This window comes from Amblyomma maculatum, unplaced genomic scaffold, assembly GCF_055883805.1.
Source record: "Amblyomma maculatum isolate TAMU_Amacu unplaced genomic scaffold, ASM5588380v1 scaffold_13, whole genome shotgun sequence".
Classification (NCBI taxonomy): Eukaryota; Metazoa; Arthropoda; class Arachnida; order Ixodida; family Ixodidae; genus Amblyomma; species Amblyomma maculatum.
In genome coordinates, this window is record NW_028146738.1 from 23,403,757 (window position 1) to 23,423,589 (window position 19,833).

At 44.0% G+C, this 19,833-nt stretch overlaps 1 protein-coding gene across 1 annotated transcript in view; it reads left to right on the forward strand.

Annotated features, from left to right (window-relative positions):
* The first annotated feature begins 223 nt into the window (after positions 1 to 223).
* Positions 224 to 19,833, forward strand: part of Larp7 (La related protein 7) — a 43,566-nt gene continuing 23,956 nt past the window's right edge. Inside the window, exons 1-6 of the mRNA XM_084586042.1 lie at positions 224 to 495; positions 624 to 702; positions 1,023 to 1,123; positions 5,312 to 5,557; positions 9,025 to 9,133; positions 16,942 to 17,215. Coding sequence (XP_084442168.1) covers positions 388 to 495; positions 624 to 702; positions 1,023 to 1,123; positions 5,312 to 5,557; positions 9,025 to 9,133; positions 16,942 to 17,215 — 917 coding nt within the window. The 5' untranslated portion in view covers positions 224 to 387. The remainder of the gene's footprint in view (positions 496 to 623; positions 703 to 1,022; positions 1,124 to 5,311; positions 5,558 to 9,024; positions 9,134 to 16,941; positions 17,216 to 19,833) is intronic.

Sequence of the window (19,833 nt, forward strand, 5' to 3'; positions counted from 1 at the left end):
CCGGCAGGTTGTCTGGTGTGGTGTGACGAAATAAAGCTAAAATACGAAAAAAAAATTTTGAAGTATAAGTTGCATTATGTTCATTTTCTTTGCATATTACAATATCGTTTGTTTATTTTAATTATAAATGATGATAATGATATTGACATACGACTAGGTCAACTGAGCGCCCTCAACGGCGAGAAAGGTAAAGTTGGCGAACGCGGACCCATAGTGCCCATAGCCCATAGTGCAGGTCTTTTTACTTCAGTTGGTCTCGATGCGAACGCTCGTGTGCGGAGTCCCGCGCCCGCGCTGCAGTACTTTCGGCTGCTTTCGGTGTTAAGTCGGACTGTGAGGGGTTTACAAGTGTTCATTGCTAGACTTTCACCTATTGTATTCTGAGACATGGGGGAAGTGGGACAAGATAATCAAGAATTGCAGATGATGGCGAAGACCGAGAAAAGGAAAGTGCGCCGGCGAAAGAAAAAACTTTTCAAAAGCATTCGAGATCAGGTGAGGGGCTGTGGGCGATACTTTCTCTGGAAATGTAAAAATGCTGCCTGTTTTCACTGTTCTCGTATCTTAAGCTTCATAACTAATGGCCAAACCGAAAAATTTTCACTGTCATTCTGGATTTGCAGATGGAGTTTTACTTCAGCGACGCCAACCTTCGCAAGGATCGTTTCATGAACGAATTGGTTCATAGGGACGAGGAAGGATGTAAGTGATTGGATCCAAAACATGTTCGAAATCTCTAGTTTAGATCGCATTTTCTTCTGTACTCAAAGAAATGTCGTGGGTTGCGAAGACAACAAAAAAATAATGGGAATTGGCGCAAATAGAGTGCGGAAGGGGCACATTTGACGTAGGTTTTCCACAACTAACTTGACAGAACTACATGCTATGTAAACTTCGCGTTTAAAGCGTTTGCAGTGATTCGGTTTGTCTATCGTGACCTGTCCATCTCGAGACTTTTCCCGCGCTCTCTTAAGCGGTTTCCGCGCTGACTTGTCGCTTTGTTATGTATTCTTCCGTTACAGATGTAGATCTCGAAGTTTTCCTGACTTTCCACAAGATCCGGGCTCTTACTGCCGATGTCAAAGACATTGCAGGCGCCATAACTACGTCCAATTTGCTCCAGGTGAGAAAAACAGGTTTTGTAGTTAGTGTTCCGCGCAATGAAGCGTTTAAAGAACGCCTCATTGCGCTTCCTCCATGTAGTAATACCGGGCAGTAACAAAGGAGAGTTGCTAAATGTCTGATCTGTGCTGCAGCATTTTGCGCCTGTGTGTTTTTGTCATGATTGTAATCGTAAAAAAAATTCTGATGCCACATGTGCCAGCTGGTCATGTAATGTTACACATTGGTGTGTCACAAAGCTGATAGGTGGGCCAGCCCAGTAGTAGTAGTAATAATATTGATGACGATACTTCATCCTGCATTGGCCTGTGTATGCATACACTCTGCAATATAACGCATGTGCATATGATGGGAAAAGTCTGTGTGTGCATACACAGATGGCAGTTCTGGTGCCTCACAGGCTTGACAGCCTGAATCAGGGACCCAGATGTGTTGTCTGAAGAAAAGGGGCAGGAGGAAAGAGAGGGGGGTTAAAGAGATTCTGATGGAGAAGGTGTATGTGCTTTGTATAAATATTGCAATTGTTGTGCAGCATTCACAGTAGTTGGGACATCATAGTCATAAGGAGGTAATTGCTGGCAAAGCTGCTGCTGACAGATTGCATTGCTTAAGCAAGAGGTCTTGTGGTGCACTTTGTGGGCCAGAAGGGTGTACACGTTGCCAGGCCAACAGTTCTGTCATCGGCCTTCAGCAAATCTGATGACCCATGACCGAACTGGCCATGAGCCATGATGAACCCGAGTGTGTGTGTGTGTCTGAGTTTGGGTAAGCCTGCGAATTGACAAAACTTTTTTGAGTGAGTCTGAGTGAGCACTTGAGATTTTGCCGAGATGTAAAGTCCTGTGGTGAGTTCCAGGCTGAAAGGTCAGTGAGCCAAGACAGTTGTCCTTATTCTTTTATGATGGCATGGAGAGGCTAGTGCGATAGTACTGAAAGAGGCTTTCTTCTGTGTAGAAGGATATTACAAATATTCATTTGAATGTGATGTCTTTTTATTCCATCACATGTAGAAAAATTTATCGCCTAAGCGGCAAGACTTAAATACTCTTCATATTCGGTAATGCATTAAGAGGCGACTATCGGAATGTCTCAGATATAAAATGGAATATTGAAGATGTAGTTTCAGAGTGCTTATACTATATATTAACACTTAGTGCAATTTAATTTCCCTTGTCACATGATGAAACAGAAAGCTGGCTAGAGCTGGCATTTTATAACAATTCTCAGAAGCAGGAGATATATTGAAATGTGTATTCGGATAATTGTGGTGGAGCCCTGACGAGTGCTGAATAAATTCAGAATTTTGAAAAGGCTGGGGTGTGCAGTGTAAATGCGAGCATTTTTCAAACTTTTGTCATGTTCAATTGGGGCTAATAGTTTGTATTAAAGGTCACCGTTCTGTTAACGAAGCATCGTTGGTACATTGAACGCTGGAGTGTAGTTGTAGCTTAGTCAACCAGGCCTAGGAAAATTCATTTAACCCCTGGATAGTTTTGGATGAGCTCAGCTCGTCCAAGCAAAGCCATCCCTAAAGTGTTGGACGAGTCCAGCCTCCCTGAACAGTTTCTCCTCTTGACTGTCCAGGGCAAGAAGCGCTCGTCCACAGCTTCTTTTTGGTTTCTGCTACCAGATGGAAGCACCTGCTTGATCATTTGTTTTTTCTACGCCAGATGGAAGCATTTGTTTGATGATTTTGTTTTTTCTACGCCAGATGGAAGCATTTGCTTGATAATTTTGTTTTTTCTACGCCAGATGGAAGCATTTGCTTGATGATTTTGTTTTCTTCTTCACGAGGAGCATGGTTTTTGAGTGAAAACAAGGCATCCGGTGGCCCGAAAAAGAAGTTTTTATTCGTCATCATCTTCAGAAACTGATGTGGTTTATTTTCTATTTATTAAATGTTTTTTTATTGTTTACTACCGGCAAGCAGCGGGTTTTGTATGCAGCATTGTCAAGTAAACTTTATTGTGCTAATCTGACTTAGTATGCGGTCACTGGTGCAGTTGTTCTGGCAACATTGAGTAGTTGATTTTTACTATAATAATATTCGAAATCAATAATAAAAAGATAGGCACTTTTGGTCCGAAAAATTTAAAAAAAAAGTAAACATTTAAGGGTTTAAGATAATTGGCAGTGTCTGTGCCATTTCATGTATACAAGGCTGTGAAGTTTATTATGTTAGCATCTTATGAGCGTATCCAATCTTTTTGTGAAGTATTGCAACATTGGCACTCAGAATTGTATAACACAGGTGCATTTGTGTTCAGTTGTTACATGGAGTGCTTCGCTCATACCGAAACATATTGGGAGCTGAACATTATTAGGTAATGCTTTAAGTTAATAAATTTCTTCGGTCCTTGAAGATGACGTTTATTCATCATGATTTTGTCAGAATTAGTCTCTCATCATTGTTGCTTGTGCCACTAGTGCTTAAATGGGTGACCTTTCATTTCTTTCCCAACAATGCTGTAAAGTGGTCATTCAGTAAGCACACATGGGCTCAGTAAGCAGCGACGATGGCCTATTCTTTTTTTTTTTTTACTTTTTTTTTTCTTCTTTTACTTCTGCACTGCTTTTGTGGTGCACCAACAGGTGCTATCACTTGCATTTATAGCACCCGTCGATTGCTGTAGCATTGTCATTTCATTTGATTGTAGCTTAAAGGGACTGGCCAAAATATGTCATGAGATTACCTTGCCTCATATAGTACAGGTCGAGCACTACAATATCAAAGAAAAGAGGATTTACAATGTTAATTTGCCATTAAAAATCGCATAAAAACAACTCAGGCGCCATCTAGCAGAGAAACCCTACTACTTTCACTGTAGTGCCCCACATGATTGCACGCCAGCAAAATATCTCCAATTTGTGTAAGTCCACACTGTTCTTTTTCTTCTAGGAGTGCTTGTCATAATTTATTATGTTTTATGCTCTCCCCACAGTGTCATTAATAAAAACCACCCCTTCTTTTGCACCGCGAGAGGGATGTTTTCAGGTTTTGCCACTAGATGGTGCCATATTGTTTGGAATTCTGTGAATGAAGCGATGATAGTGCCCAGTAAAACTTTTGTCAGCAAGGCATGCGTTATTGTGCCGTAACAGCCTTGAGTGCGAAACTGAAAAGGACGTTACTCTAAGTAAAAAATGTCTAATTACTGTCTGGTGAATGAAATTTATATTTGTTTTCGGTACGTCTTTTTTGTCGACCATCAGTTATCATCGCAGTCACTGCTCATGGTTTCCAGCATTGGACCACATAAAAATGGGCTCATGCAGTAATAAAAAAACTCTCGATAAACGTTTCTAGCCCCGCCAGGGTGGTGCAGTGGTAAGATGCTCGATTACTGTGCCGGAGTACCTGCCGGGGCGGTGCAGTGGTAAGACTCCCGACTACTGTGTCGGTGTTCCCGGGTTCGAACCCGACCGCGGCGGCTGCGTTTCGATGGAGGCGAAACGAAGTGGCATTCGTGTGTTGTGCGATGTCAGCGCTCGTTAAAGATCCCCAGGTGGTCGAAATTACTCCGTAGCCCTCCACTACGACTCCCTTTTTTCTCTATCCACTTTCACTCCCACTTTCCTCCCTTTTCTTACGGCGCGGTTCAGGTGTCCACAGAGTAAGTGTGACAGATACTGTGCCTTTCCCTTCCTGTGAATCAATTAGAGTACCCGGATTCGATCCCGACTGCGGCGGCTGCGTTTCGATGAAGGCGAAATGATAAGGCATCCATGTGCTGTGCGATGTCAGTGCACATTAAAGATCCCCAGGTGGTCGAAATTACTCCGTAGCCCTCCATTGCGGATCACCTTTCTCTCTTTCCACTTTCACTCCCACCTTCCTCCCTTCCCTTATGGTGTGGGCAGGTGTCCACAGAGCAAGTGTGACAGATACTGCACCTTTCCCTTCCTGTGGACCAATTATATATAAAAATTTTCTACAGCGTTTTTATCAAAACCGCTATGGGAATTGAACATTTCAGACATCAATCTTTCCATTGCGCCAAAAAAAAAATTGAGACCTCAATTCCAGCATTCAGTCCCTTTAAACTTAACTTTCTTTTGCTGTCCTGCTGATTGTATGTAAGGTCAGAAATAAAGGGGGGGGGGGGGGGGGGGGGGGGGGCACACATTAGCTTGTGTCATATATTAGTACTTATTTTTTTGTTCTCTTCTGCTGGCTAACACTGTGCAGATGGATGAAGAGCACAGGCGAGTGCGGCGATGTACTGCTCTTGAAACAAAGCCTGATGTGGACGAGTGCACCTTGTATGTGGAGCGCCTGCCACCTCATGCTGACCACGCATGGCTGAAAGGGGTGTTTAGCCGCCATGGACAGGTGGTCTACGTGAGCCTTCCACGATACCGCCACAACAACCGCATCAAGGGATTTGCTTTCATTGAGTTTGCTACTGCTGAAGACGTCGATAGGGCCTGCCAGGTGATGTCGCCAAGACATTCCTTGCAGAGTTTATTTTTGGCACTTTCTGTCTTGTTGGCGAAAACCTCATGCCTTTGCCATGCTTTCTGTACCTCATTGCATAAGTGGCACCATGCAACTGATGGCTCCATGAGTGTTGATCAGCAATTGTATGCATTTCATTTATAGTTTATTTTTTGTTGTGTTGTTTTTAATTTTCACTCTGAAAGTCAGAATTGCATTTTGATTTAAGTGTAAATGTTGTTTCCTGCCTGCCAGCTTTGTACTGGGGATTTTTTCAGCTTTCTCGGGAGTTCAGGTGTGAGGCTCTGTTGGAAACAGTGGCTACAGTAGTGGCAATATTGTAACACAGCTTTAAAGCTACTTGTTGCTTATCTTCTTGTCAACATCTCTGGTTAGTGAAGAAGGAGCCGAGTAGGCTCCGAAACGTCGTGTTTTGTAAAATAAAAAAGTGTTGGTTGGAGAAATTTCAAGTTGCACTTAGTTATCAACCCAACCAGACAGGCAAATCTGTCAAAATGTTTAGCTTTCAATCTATCCATGCAGACTTCGGGCTAGAAGCTATGCAGCTTGCAATTCCTTTACTTATAGCTGCACGTAGCCCCTCGTCATGCACCCTTGAAGAAGGAGCCGAGCTGGCTCCGAAACTTTGGGTTTTGTAAAATAAAAAAGTGTTTGGAGAAATTCCAAGTTTCACTTAGTTATCAACCCAACCAGACAGGTAAATTTGTCTAAATGTTTAGCTTTCGATCATTGCATAAGCATGGAGTCTCTGGTTGCGTAGTGTAAGACAATGTGCTAGGTAGTCAGATGATCAATGTTTCTTCAGCAAAGTGAAGTTTTCATCTTATAGCAGTTATAGTATTGTAATAACTGCTATAAAATTAAAACTTGGCCTTGCTCGGTGTTCTTCGTCATTGTAAATAATGAATTCATTGAATGTTGTCTATGTTAAAGACCTGAAATGTGCCTTTGAGGATTCTATGTAAGATAGATGTGTGAAACTGCTACAGTACAGTACACTTATAATGATACTGAAAAAAAAAAACGGAAAATTGTATTGTTATAACCGATTATCGTTTTATCTGGACTGGTAAAAAAAAAAAGGAAAACAAAACGAAAAAGAAACACCCTACATTTTTTCCCATGCATGCAGACTTGCCTACTTACTAGGGATGAGTGAATCTGGTTGAACAATGCTAATCTTCATAAAGAGCACTAAACACTTTATTACATGCTATATCAGTAGCCATAAAATAAGCATACTAAAAAAAAGAATCGGAAATTCGCGCTCGCTTGAGTGGCAGCTGAAGCTTGACATTTGCTGCGAGTATTGCTTCCAGTAGCGCGTATGCTGGCGGCAGTCCTTTTTGCGTACACGAAACCAATCAGTGACTGGATGAACTGCAGGACATTCCTAGCTTTGGCAATCGTTAAAATCGTAGAGTGCGAATACCCGTAATGTTTTCGCAAAGCCTCCAACCTTGAAACCCTGCCAGAAATCCCGATGCTTCTTGCTGTTTCATCTCGAGAGCTATTGTGTCGTCTTTGTGGTCCATCTTCCATGGACGCACAATCTGCAATGACGATACGGCTGCACCCTTTGCGCGGCTACAGAAAGCGATTACGATGTTGATAGCATGTCTCCATGCCATTCCGTTCTCGCCGCTTACCTAAAGTTTTCACATCATTTCCTTCTTAGTACTTTATTTTTTATCAAACATTCCGACAAATTTTCGGGGTGTACCGAGCGGTGATAAAGCTATCATTGTTTCCAATATGCAGTGGAATACCACTTGAACGAACGTCACTTAAACAAAGTATTCAGTTGTACAAACTTGATTAAATCCCCTTTGTGGTTAAAATGAAGGGCACTATGCAAGTGCCCTTCATTTTAACGAACTTCAGTTATTGCTCATTTCAGTTCTACAATCATTTTCCGCAGCGTCATTTTGTGTCTCTCACGTCATGTTGAGCTGTGGCATATTTTTATGTTTAGAACCACTTTTCATTATGGCCGTTAATTAGCTTTAAACTGAATTGGCTTGTGGCCAGCAGAATCCATATCTTGCTTTGCACACTTAATTGGCTCGACAGTCCTAGCCAGCCATAGCGAGAGCATCAGCTCTACTAGGCTTTTAACTTCAAGAGAGGTGTATGTATGCATGCTGGTTAATCATAATATGCTGAAGCAGGGATCTGCTTTGAAAAAATGAAGGCCTTTGCTGCCCAGCAAACTGTTGTGCCAGACAAGGTTTGCGGGATGCTGCACACAGTGATTTAGTTCAAGAATACTGCAGGCATAATTTCGAAAGGGCTGCAAGAGGTTACTGCATTCTTTATTTGCAAATGAACACAGTGACAAATGGGTTCAGATATGACTTGGACATCCAATGTTTCTTGAAGCTGATGGAATCAACCTTGCACGCACTTATTTCAATTCAGCGAACTTTCATTTCAACAAACATTTTCCTGAGGCCCCTTGAAGTTCGCTCAAGTGAAGTTTCACTGTACCACCGATAACCGATCATTATGTCCGGTGTATTTTTACTTAGGGGCAATGGGAAAACTAATAATGCCCAATAATTTGATTGTTATAAGCGATATATCGTTATATCCGATATCGTTATAAGTAGAATGCACTGTTTATCAAACCCTCATTTGCTGAAATATGTCCAGTATCACACAGCGTCCTGTAGAGTGCACTTCCCCTCTGCATTGTGTGACATCGAGAGGTTTGCTAAACCTGCAGCTGGGTGTGCGGTGTAGTGTGTGACAAAGGCACACCATACGTGGCACACATGGCATGTGCTTCTTTGGAAAAAAAAAAGTTTGAGGGGCAATCTATTGGATTGGTAACACGAGCATGTGAAAGCATATGCCTTTTTGGCTCTTCACTGCTGCTAATGGCATCATTGTATACGCATGCCATATGCAAGGCGGTGTTGTAATCTAATGATGTGAGTAGTTCCCATTCATTTTAATTATGCTGAGTCACGCTTGGTCATCATTAATCTTACTAATTCCTTCTTAGTAGTCTTTAAATTTACTGAACCATTAATGTGTCTGATCACTATAAGTCATCCTTATTTTGCAAAGTATCATGCTTCAGCCATAAGGTCAAGTCATTGCTGGCCTTAGTAATCTTCAGTGTATCTACTACCATTAATCTGTACAGTTTTTCCTGTTGCCACTTTTGTCTCCCCTGTTCTGACAGATGCTAGTGGACAGTTGTTGCTACATGACACTGCTTTCGCATTAAAATTGGTCATAACTCGGGATTTTTGTAAATTTTGTTTGTGCTTCAGTGTGACACTGATTTTTCAAACTAAGCAGGAACATTCATATGTACAAGGGCCCCATCCCCGCATATCCTTCATTATCTCTGGGTAGCAGTCTTGTGGTTTATGGAAATTTTCTACATAAATATTCACTTGGGTGTTTGCTTTCTGGTGTTTTACGTGCAGCACTTTGGCTACCATGATGGGAACAGCAAGAAGCCTGAAGTGGTTGCAAGGTCCACTGAAAGCGATGACAAGGATATCCCCTCAATGGAAATGGAGGTGGATGATGATGGTAAAAAAAAGGGGGGGGGGGGGGGGCGGCTTTATACTTTTCTTTTCCTTTGTTTTTTCTGTAGTTCTCAAGCAGACTCCTTATGTGCAACACTGAACAAAGGAATGTGTGTTGATGCTGGAGTTTGCTTTGCATTTAGTTATCAGCACAGTGACTGTGGCATGACAGAGTTCTAGGTTAGTACTTGTTAAGGTATTTAGTGTGTACAGTTGGCGGCTGATTTTTTTAATCCTCAGGGGGCTGAAAAAGCGCCGAAAAAACCAGGCAGTCAGAAAAAATGAATGCATGCCAAAAAACATCACTTTGTGTGCCGAGCCATGGCTGGACTCGAGCAGCGTGAAAAACTGGTCAATTTGTTTCTGCGGGAAAACTGTGCAATGGTCAGAGCGGCATGATGTCTTTAACAAAGAGGCGCTGGACAATGACAAACCAATTCGGGCAGAGCCTGAATGTGGCGGTGGTAACCACTTGGGCAGAAAAAGTGGCTGTCTCCGCGGAAGCAGTGAAAATTGTCTGCTGCGCGCGTTTGTTTAAAAAAAAAATTTAAAAAAAATAAGGTGTCGCTGTGTTGTGACCTCCAGTAACAGCCTGTAGTTGGGGCACAAAGATCTCTGGGAGGAGACATCCAGCGTGTTGCAAAACTAAAACCAACAACTGTTGGCAGTGGGCACTTTTTGAGGCACTAGACAGGCACGCAGTTTTTCTTCATGCCCATGCACCACTGTCTGCAAGCAGACTTATGCCACCTCGGCGCCGCACGCTGCTAGCTCTCTTGCTCGCAGCTACGTGCAAGGCATGCACATGATCGAAGCACGCTCGTGTTTACTGGCCCATCCTCCAAGGGGCGGAGCTCCATCGCGGAACCTTGGAGCAGGGGTCTTCGCGGCACAGGCCACTTCGGGGAGTAACAGTTCCATTAACTTCCCACATCTAGTGATGCTTGCTATCGAGAGTATGGCAGGTATGCGGGGTGCATGCAATGCAGGTTTGAGGTTGCAGCAAAACAAAATAGCACCGATGTTGTGGGAGATTTAGGTAACCTTTGACCTGCGATTGAGAGAAAAAGTCCGGAAAATCAAACGAAAGTTTCAGTCGTTTGAAGTTTTGGTCGGTGCACGTGACGGTGCCGTGACAGAGTCGAAATAATCAAGTGGGTCTGAAAAATTGGTTAGCGAATGTAATGCAGAGCGAGGCTTCTACAAACTGGTCTTCTGCTTTTGAGTTAGACCAACCTTTTGTGTGCACATTATTTTGCTTCGACTCTGAGCAGTGCATAAAAAGTGTAATTTCAGTTTGAGTGAATGATGTTGTCATATTAAGGCTTGTTTAAGAATTGTGTTTTGGATATGAAAATGCAAACTAGAAAGCATTTTTAAATGAAAAGATGGCCAATCATTCTTTTTCTGGTGGAATATTTGTGGGATCAATCAGTGCAATGATCAGAGCCAGAATAATTGATCAAGTGCATCAAACTGAATAGATCAAAAGGTAGAATCAAGAAAGGCATTCATATCTTGCTTTGTTGATGTCCTTTTGTAGTTTTTGTCTGCGCATTCCTTTGAATTACATTCAGGTGTATTGAATAGGTTGTGTTTGGCAAGAAGAATCGGCATAGGAATGATAAACATGGTCATTTCATGTGAATTTCATTGGTACAAGTCTTGCACGTTTTCTTGGAGTGACATTAATTTGTTGGCTGGCATAAATAACGTTATATATGTTTACAGCACTGTGGACACAGAAAATGCCACCGAACAATATTGGTAATCCCTGGGTAGAGTGTAGCCTAAGTAATATCTTCACTTATTCTTTTTTTTTTTTTTTTTTTTTAGAATCTTCAATTTTATGAACTAGCTTCTGTTTCACGTTTGTGAAGTCACCTGTCTGGAAGCATGTAGTCTGTTTCTGAGAAATGAGAAATGGTTCTAGGGTGTTTTTTTTTTTTTTCTTTCTTTCTTTCTGTTAGAATAAATTCTAGGGCATCAGTGCAGTAAAACCTTGTTGATGCACTTTTTAAAAATGCGGGAAAAGCTTTGACTGCCTAATTTTGAAGAATTTAACTGTTGAATGAGCTACAAAGGCATTTAGAAATTGACATCTTCACTGCATAAAAGTGTAGATTAGCATTCTTTGATGGACAGGTCTTTTTTTTAGTTCCCGCAGAATTCAATCCATATTTACATTGTCCTGTGCGCGGAAGAGACCTAGTGACATGTCCGATTCGTAGACAGAAATGACATGCCGAGATCACTTCCTTGGTTTCTTCCGGATGGTTCACCCCTTTACACCAGTGACACGTGGAGAAGCCATCACGATGACTCTGTATTTTGGCTCATGTTGCATTCCCCAGACCAGGCCCATTTGTATGTAGTAAACGCATAATAGTAGCTATCAGATACCCCTGATACCCCTAAGGCACCGTAAGGAAAACCACCAGGTTTCTCCCGATGAAGCCGTGTTTCCATAAGAAAGGGCGCCTTGTAGGTTGTTAGCTTTCTTTGATGCTGTGCCCCTTTAAGCACTGCAGGAAAGCAGCCATGGTAGTTGTGAGTGAGCACCATGGTTCAGTTTCAATGCTGCAGCACTACTTCTCGCATTGTCGCAAAAACCGATGTCTGAAGCCTCGTCTGAAGCTTCGCTCATGTTGTCTACATCTCTCTTGTCCTTGTTCATATGCGCTAGAACGTGTCTGTTATCGAACTGTTTGTCAAGTTGTGTAGCTTCACGAGACCGCATGACATGGCTGAGATGGCAGACACAACGATCTCGGGCTTCACCTTCAAGATGGGAGGGTGAAATCAAAATCCAGCCCTCCAGGACCCTTACATCCAGAGTCGGACACACACTGATTGCCCTTAGGCCATGCAGGCACGTTCGTGCAGCTTGGTTAAAGTGGGACTTTATATGGGGTGGTATTTCGCATAATGTGGTTGCTTACAACTGTTTGCCAATAAGTATGTGTGTGATAGTAGAGGTAAAAATTAAAAGATTAATAATTGAGTGCCAGCGTGCATGTACATCTGAGATTGGGATCAATTGCATCCTTCAGTTATGGCTGAGCCAACAGTGCACAAAGGATCAAGCTGCCTGAGAACTCTGTTCTCAAATTTTTCATGCCATGACTTTATTCTAATGCAGTGTTTCTCTCCACTGCAGTTTTCAGGCGCACATGCACTGTATGTTTTATCATCGTATTGTTGAAGCTTCAAACTGAAGCCAGTGACAGATTTCGTCTCTGGCGGCAGGGCAGAACATTCAGTTATTAGCTCGTGCATATTGTGTGTGTCCTCATCCTCTCCTTACATAGTGTGTGAACATCTTTTCAGCACACAAGTTTTGACCAACCTAATGAATCCAATGAGGTTCTGTACTAGAGGTGTGCGAATATATTCGAAATTTCTAGTAGTTCTCGGCCTCGGCGGCCGCTTTTCGATGGAGGTGAAAAGCAAGACGCCCGTGTGCTATGCGATGTCAGTGCACGTTAAAGAACCCCAGGTGGTCGAAATTTCCGTAGTCCTCCTCTACGGCGTCTCTCATAGCCTGAGTCGCTTTGGGACGTTAAACCCCACAAACCAACCAAAATTTCCAGTAGTTTTGTACAGTTGAATCCCTCTACAACAAAATCAGCGGGGCTTACGAAAAATTCCGTTGTCAAAAATTTACGGACAACTTGAACAAAAAAAAAAAAAAGAAATCTTATTTCCAGAAGTCTGTAAGCTTTGTCTGCTTGCGTTTCACTGCCAGCAGCAATTTCACGTGACTCTCACACTCTGTTCAGAGAGCCATCGCAACGTCGTGATAAGGAGAGCCCAGGAACTTCTCAATAACATCGAAGGCATCCATCACCTGCTACAAGGTTGCCAAGGCGAGTGAATCCTGGACAGAGTTGTCTACAGCATTGGACGGCAGCTCTTCCGGCTCGCCAACACTTTTGATGATGTCCTCATCACTTAGCTCTTCGTAGACAAGCACATCCGCATCAGCGTTGAGGAAATAGTCCAGCTCGATATCACCAGGGACGTTTCCTGCATCTTGGAGGGATTTCCAGGCCGTACATATCCCCGGAGTCGATGATGATGGAGTGTCATCTTCCACGGCTGTAGCTGTGCTGGTCGCCTCCTGGTCAACAAACCTATTATACTGGAAGCAGTTGTAGATCAAGGTGGACCGGGTCATGCTCCACGCAGCAGCCATCTTGTGAAGAGCCATGAATAGGTCCACTTTTGTCTCCCTGCCAGTTTCGAGGTTCAAGAGAGACTGCTGAATTAGCCTCTCCCGATAAGCGCACTTCACGCTTCGGATGATGCCTTGATCCAGCGGCTGAACGATCGATGTGCAGTTCGATGGGAAAAATCGCACTCCGACGCTTGACAGTTTGACGTCAATGCGGTGGGCAGAACAATTGTCCAAGAGCAAACGAACCTTTCGGTTTTGCCTGCTCATGTCGTGGTCAAATGCCGTTAGCCAGTTCGCAAATATGGCACGGGTCATCCATGACCGCCCGTTAGCGTCGTATTTGACGGGAAGGCTTCTATTATTTTTGAAGCAGCGCGGTTTGGCACTTTTGTCGATAACTAACGGGGGATGCTTGTCCAATCCATCCATGTTTGTGCACAGCAGCACAGTCAACCTTTTCTTGCTGTGCTTGCCACCCTGGCAACGCTGCCCTTTAAAATCTAGCGTCCTCGCTGGCAGCATCTCATAAAAGAGGCCCGCCTTGTCTGCGTTATAAATATCGAATGGCACGTAGCCGCTCATAATATCAGCCACATTGTTTACCACCCATTTTGATGCGCCGCCAGTGTCTGCGGAACTTGCTTCACCGCACAAAAATTTTTCCCACGATGTTGTGCCTCGCTTTGAAGTCATTGAGCCAACCTGTGCTGGCCTTAAAGTCATCCAGGCTTAGCAAACAGGCATAATTGAGGGCCTTCTGCTAAACAATGCTTCCGCTAAGCAGGATGTTCTTGGCTCGCGTTTAGACGAACCAGGCGTATACTGCCTTATCAAGCTTCTCGTGTGTTGGCTGCGTCACCTTCTTGTGTTGAGCTGAAGGGCCCGACGCAAGTGCCTTGCCGATGCTTTATTTACTCTTCAGTATTGTTGACAACGAACTCGGCGCGATGGCAAAATCTGCGGCAATATTCGTCTTCTTCTTTCCGCATTCCACTTTGGGAATAATACGTGCTTTTTCTAAGCGCGAAAGAAACTTTCGCGTCTTCGCTTGTGGTGACATCCTAGGAAGTTAGCAGCGACTAGCAGAGACGAGACTGCGCTGCACGATGCACTCACGAACGACAAGGACACACAAAGAAGAAAAATGGGGATGCAAAGTAGAGTTCTTTCTGTAGCGCTTTTTAACCCGTCTCGTCGCATTTTTCTTTCTTTCTTTTCTCTTTTTTTTTTTTTTTTCTCCTCCGACAAGGCATGAAGCTCCTCCCACCAGTCCTCAGCCTGCCTGAAACGTGCTTGGTTCCCAGCAAACGATGCCGCCGAAGACGCTAGAAGATGATGTTATATTTACAGGCTGGCGCATTTTACACGCGCTTTTGAGCAGCCTCTCTTTGCTTGAGGTCGTGAACGCTTGCCAGCCAACACCGCTCACATGATGTGCTTTCCTGCTTGACAGGAAACCGCGAGCATTATGACCATGAGCTGCATCAATCGAAGAAGCCCAGCAAAGGCAAGGGCAGACTCATTTTTTTACACGAAGAGCGGAGTTAGCGAATGAGCAGGGTGTGACATCACTTCGAAATTACGTAGGCTTCTGAAGGGGAAAAAAAAAAGCAAACGAGTGGTGCGCGCAAGGAGGATGTGTGGTATGGGTGTGCCTCCCCTCCCCAAGCAGTCTGCGATGCAAAAAAGTGCAAAAGAAAGTCGCTGTTCAGCACCCACCTTCTGAAGAAAGACAAGACAGAGGGACCACTCACCCGCGAAAATTCACACACATAAAAAAAATCTTAAAAGCGAACATGTGCTCGCAAAGTACTTCGTTTTTGAGGAAATTTTAATACATTAAGTCCTATGGGGGTTTCACTGTGAATGCAGAATACTTTGTTGTGGCGAAAATTTCTTTGAAGCGGCGTTCATTGTACCGGGATTCAACTGTATCATATTTACTGTTCGATTCACGCCACACCTTCACTATTCAAATTATGTGAACCTCCTAAATGCTAAAAATGATGAAATTTTAGCTCATCTGAACTTGCAGCCAAATATCAGAGTCTATCTAATGGCGCTTGCTACTAGTTGCAGTTGGTTCTGCACCCACCAAGTGGTAAAAGGAAGCACTCAGTGATGTTCAGTCTTGCGTGAATCCTTTGTTCTGATGACCATCACCACTGTGGTGTGCCAAAATGCATTCTATGACTGGCTTTGAACATGCTGGTGATGCAATCGAGTGCGCACCAATGGTCTTTTCGTTTTTGGTCATGATAAGAAACACACATGGCAAATAAAGGAATGCATCCTGATAATTCATAGAGGTAGGTCTGCCCTGAGGTGTATCAATACTGTTTCACAGTCTTACAAAGTACTTTTCGGAGAAGCTACTAAACAGCAAACGAAAACAGTAAAGAGCTATTTAAAGCCCTGCTCCAGCCTTCACAAAATTTGAGAACGACAATACCTGGCCTGTAAGCGCTGTCTGTGAAATAGCTTAGATCGTGTGCCGCCAATCAAAAACATGACATTGCTTCAGCCGCTGCAAAACGCAAAGGCATACACAAAAGTGTATGTTACAGATCACAATTTTTACTTCACATTCACTGGAAAAGCACGCGCAGTGTTTCGTCCCTCACAGGTGCTTACAGCTTCTATTGACCTGTGCAGAACAAAGGCATTGCTTATGAATAAGCCTTCTGTGTTTTCTCAAAAAAGCAAATAGCTTGAAACGAAGTATTCATGAGAGGTGCGCAACTGTCAGTAGGGACCTATAATAGCTGTGAGCACCTGCGCATGGCATGGTCAACGAATTTCCATTTGTCATTGGAAATAAGCTTTTATTAATAAGGAATTAGGTTGTTTTAAAGCCTCAAATGTCAAGGCCTTTCTTTACCCATCATAAAACATTTTTTCTTTCACAGAAGCACTCATCATAACATTAAGCATGCTGTTTAGCTGATCTAAACACACATTGCACAGCAGTTTTCTGCATACATCGGGCCAGTAGTAGTAGCATGGGAATAAAATTTGTTTTCCCTCTTCATCGGCCGGACTATACCCACTGCAGGGCGAAAGCCTCTCCAATATTCCTCCAATTTACCCGGTCTTGTGCTAGCTGCATCCACTTCACGCCTGTGAAATTCGTGCATTGCAAGATCAAACTAAGCTAATCAATCGAAATGAGTATCAGAGGAGTGCACAGGTGCATGTATTTGCATTCCTTTTAATATCATGATATGAGGTGTGGCAGTAGAATGTGGTGCTGCCACCTCAAAGTGTATGAATAGAATATGCCATGGCATTCGCATTTTAAGTCATGCGGAAGTGCGAAAATCTCTACTGGGTAATAAAATTTAAAATCAAAGCTTTTTTTTTTTTTTTTTTCTCATTGGTGCACTTTGTGGAAAAGCATCTGTTTCTAATGTAAACTGCATATATTGATGTTGCAACTATTCAGGGCTACCCATTTCATTTTGCAACCAATTTCTATTACTCATATTTGCTTTGCAACAAGAAATGTGATATTTGCACATCTCTAGTATGTACAACGGTCATTGCTTTGTTATTTAAAAAAAATCTGAATATTTTGGAAAGTGATGCGTCTAGAATATTTGTCCAACATCATTGTACTTGCCTGCTTGCAGAGCCCCCACCAGCCAAGAGGAGGAGAGAGGAGAGTATGGAGATAGTAGAGCACGAGGCACCCTCCAAAGAAGCTAAGGCGAACGAAGAGGGGGCAGAAAGCACTTCAGACGCTGAGAGCTCAGACACTGGTGTGGACGAAACTGAGAATGGGGACGCTACCAGGGAACTCTCTATGTCCGAGGAATTCAAGAAAAAGAAGAAAATTCGCAAACGCAAAAAGAAAACACCGCATTCAGAGACCAAAGTGCAACACTCCCTTCTGGTGATGCCCAAGTGAGTCACTGATCAGTTTTGTAAGCGTTCCTAAAGCAGGGTTCACAGTGCTGCTCACTGACACGGTATGTGATGACTGGTCTCTTGCTGTCCAGTGAGAATGTACTCCAAAGAGACCCAGCCCGTGCCTGGCCATTGTGGGCATTCTTGCAGAATCCTGACATATGCGAGAACATAGCTCTTAAATCTGACATAGTTGGGGCATGATTTTGATATGTTCCCAGTTAATTCACTTGAGTACAATTGTGAGTAATAAAGCTGGCTTAATAGAGTTGAGTTCCCGTTTTTCTTCTTCTTGATACATTCCCTGATAATGTTGTTTGCAAAATTCTGATCATGTGGTGCATTTTGCAGTCACCCATAGGAGCATTGACATATGAACAGGCCAAGCTTAGGTTTATGAAACTTCAGCGGAATACCAGTTTCTGTGAACTGATGTGTAATGAGCTGCGGTGAAATGTTACCGGAAGAGGAGATGCGGCCAGCGATGCCAGCAGATGTTCTCAGTCTCCGGTTGCAGATGTTCTGTGGCTTCACTGCAGTCGGTAATGTGGATGCTATGTACTATAAGTTACGGATAACCTCATCAATAGCCTTTGTTTTTATACACATATCAAATTATTGCAAGGTTGAAATCTTTAGGGTCCCTTTTGAATTTGATATATTCAGGCTCAACTCTGGATGTCTACCAACAGGGAAAACTGGGGACTCTCGGGGAATTCGGATAATCTGGAAAAACTCATGGAAAACTGGGGAATTTGTGCTGATATCAGGGAAAACTAGTTGCAGTCATATTTAAAGGGCACTAAACACGCGGTAAAACTGACTGGCATTGCACGGGTTGTACAATACGGCATTCCGCCTCCTCTCCTCGGCGACCACCGGCCTCCCGCATAGTGCTTTCGAGTGTACCATCCCAGCAAGGCGGCAAAAAGCGCGCTTTGAATTCGAAGGGTGTTAAAAGTGGACACTTCCCCGGTGCTCTGGCCAGCGGCACAGCATGTGCTACCTAAGGATCGCACATGGGCTGTTCCACGGCCACTGCCTCCCTTATTTTTTTGTTTGTCCCAGTGGACAACTCCAACAAGGAGGCAAAGAACGTTGTGAGAATTTGCAACGCTTCCGATTGCCAATGTGAGCAATACAAGTCCCAAATGAACTGAACAAAGAAACAGCGCTAGCAGACAGGACAGATGCATGCGCTGTGTCTTCCCACTCGTCCTGTCTGTTAGCGCTGTTTCTTCGTTCTGTTTAACATGAAAAAACCAGCCGACAAAGCCCTTTTTTTTTTGGACTCAAATGAACTCTTCCTCCCTGTGCATCACTTTGATCGAAGCGTCCATTTTTGCTGCTCGGGGTGCACGTACGCAGTGCAGGCGACGCAGCTTTGAGAGGAGAGGATATAGGGAACCAAAGCTGGAGTTTGCTCCGCGACGCCAGCGCTTGGTTTCCAGCGGAGTGGAGAGGAACTACAAAACCTACGCGCATCCGCGCCCGCGCTGCACGCGGCTGTCTGCGGAGTCTGCGCAGCCCGCTCGCTCGGGAGCGCGTGCTACAGGCAGCCGCACGTGCAAGCGGAGCGGGAGAAGGAGAGTGAGGACGAGGGGGGATGGTCGTGCATCTGTGCGCGCAAAGCCAGCGCTCTTTGCCAGTGGTGTTTCTTATTTTTGCTTTTTTCTGTGCCCCGGCTGACATAGAGGCTGGCTGGAGGCACGCTTTTTATTGGTGCTTTCGAAAGTGAGAAATTATGATTAATTGGTCTCCGCGGACATTGTTTTCAAAGAGCGCTTGTTGGCAGGCTCAGACAAAAAAAAAAAAAACACATGAATGCGAATTCGGTACTCGAAGGCAGAGGCAAGCGACAGGTATTTTGAAGGACTTGAGGCGGCACCTCTTGATGTCTCTTCCATGTTGTTCAGAGAATGAAGGGTCCAGCCTTCTCGTTGAGAATTGATACGCGTGTACACAGCGACGAGTGCTCCGGGCGCTGGTTGGGGAGCTTCCTTTCCATTTGGGACTGCTCACTTGAAAGGGGCCTATTCAACTCTTTAGGGACAGACGTTTTAGGCGATGCTGCCGGCGCCGTGGTGCCTGCTTTCGGCGCGTTTAGGACGCGTTCCCTACAAAGGCACAAAGCATGCCGCCTTACCCTTTGGTTCCTGCTGACAGCGGTTAGGGGGAGTTCGCTGCTGTGGCGCTGCCATCCGAAATCAATGACTTACCTACCTTTAACGATGAGAGGTTTCTTAACGACCTGGATCACTGACGAGAAGCCGAGGCATGCCATTCTTTCGGCAGTTTCCTCTCTCCGTGAGACAAAGAGCGAGGAAATGCCTGACGACTTTTCATACAGGCGGGGACATCTCTCCAAGTAAACCTTTGTCTTCTTAATTCCACAGCTACGCTGTGCAATCCCTAGTTCAGTTATCTCCTCTAGCGAATGCGCAGTTTTGAGCTCCCGAAGCAGGATCGCGTATGAGGATAGGACGATTAACGTATGTGTTTTCCCTTTATAAGCTCCGAGTGGTGACATTAATGACATATATCTGTTTCTTGAGGCCGACTTGGTTCTGCGATGGCTGCTGCGGCACCGCCAGTTACAAACAGAGGTGCGAGAT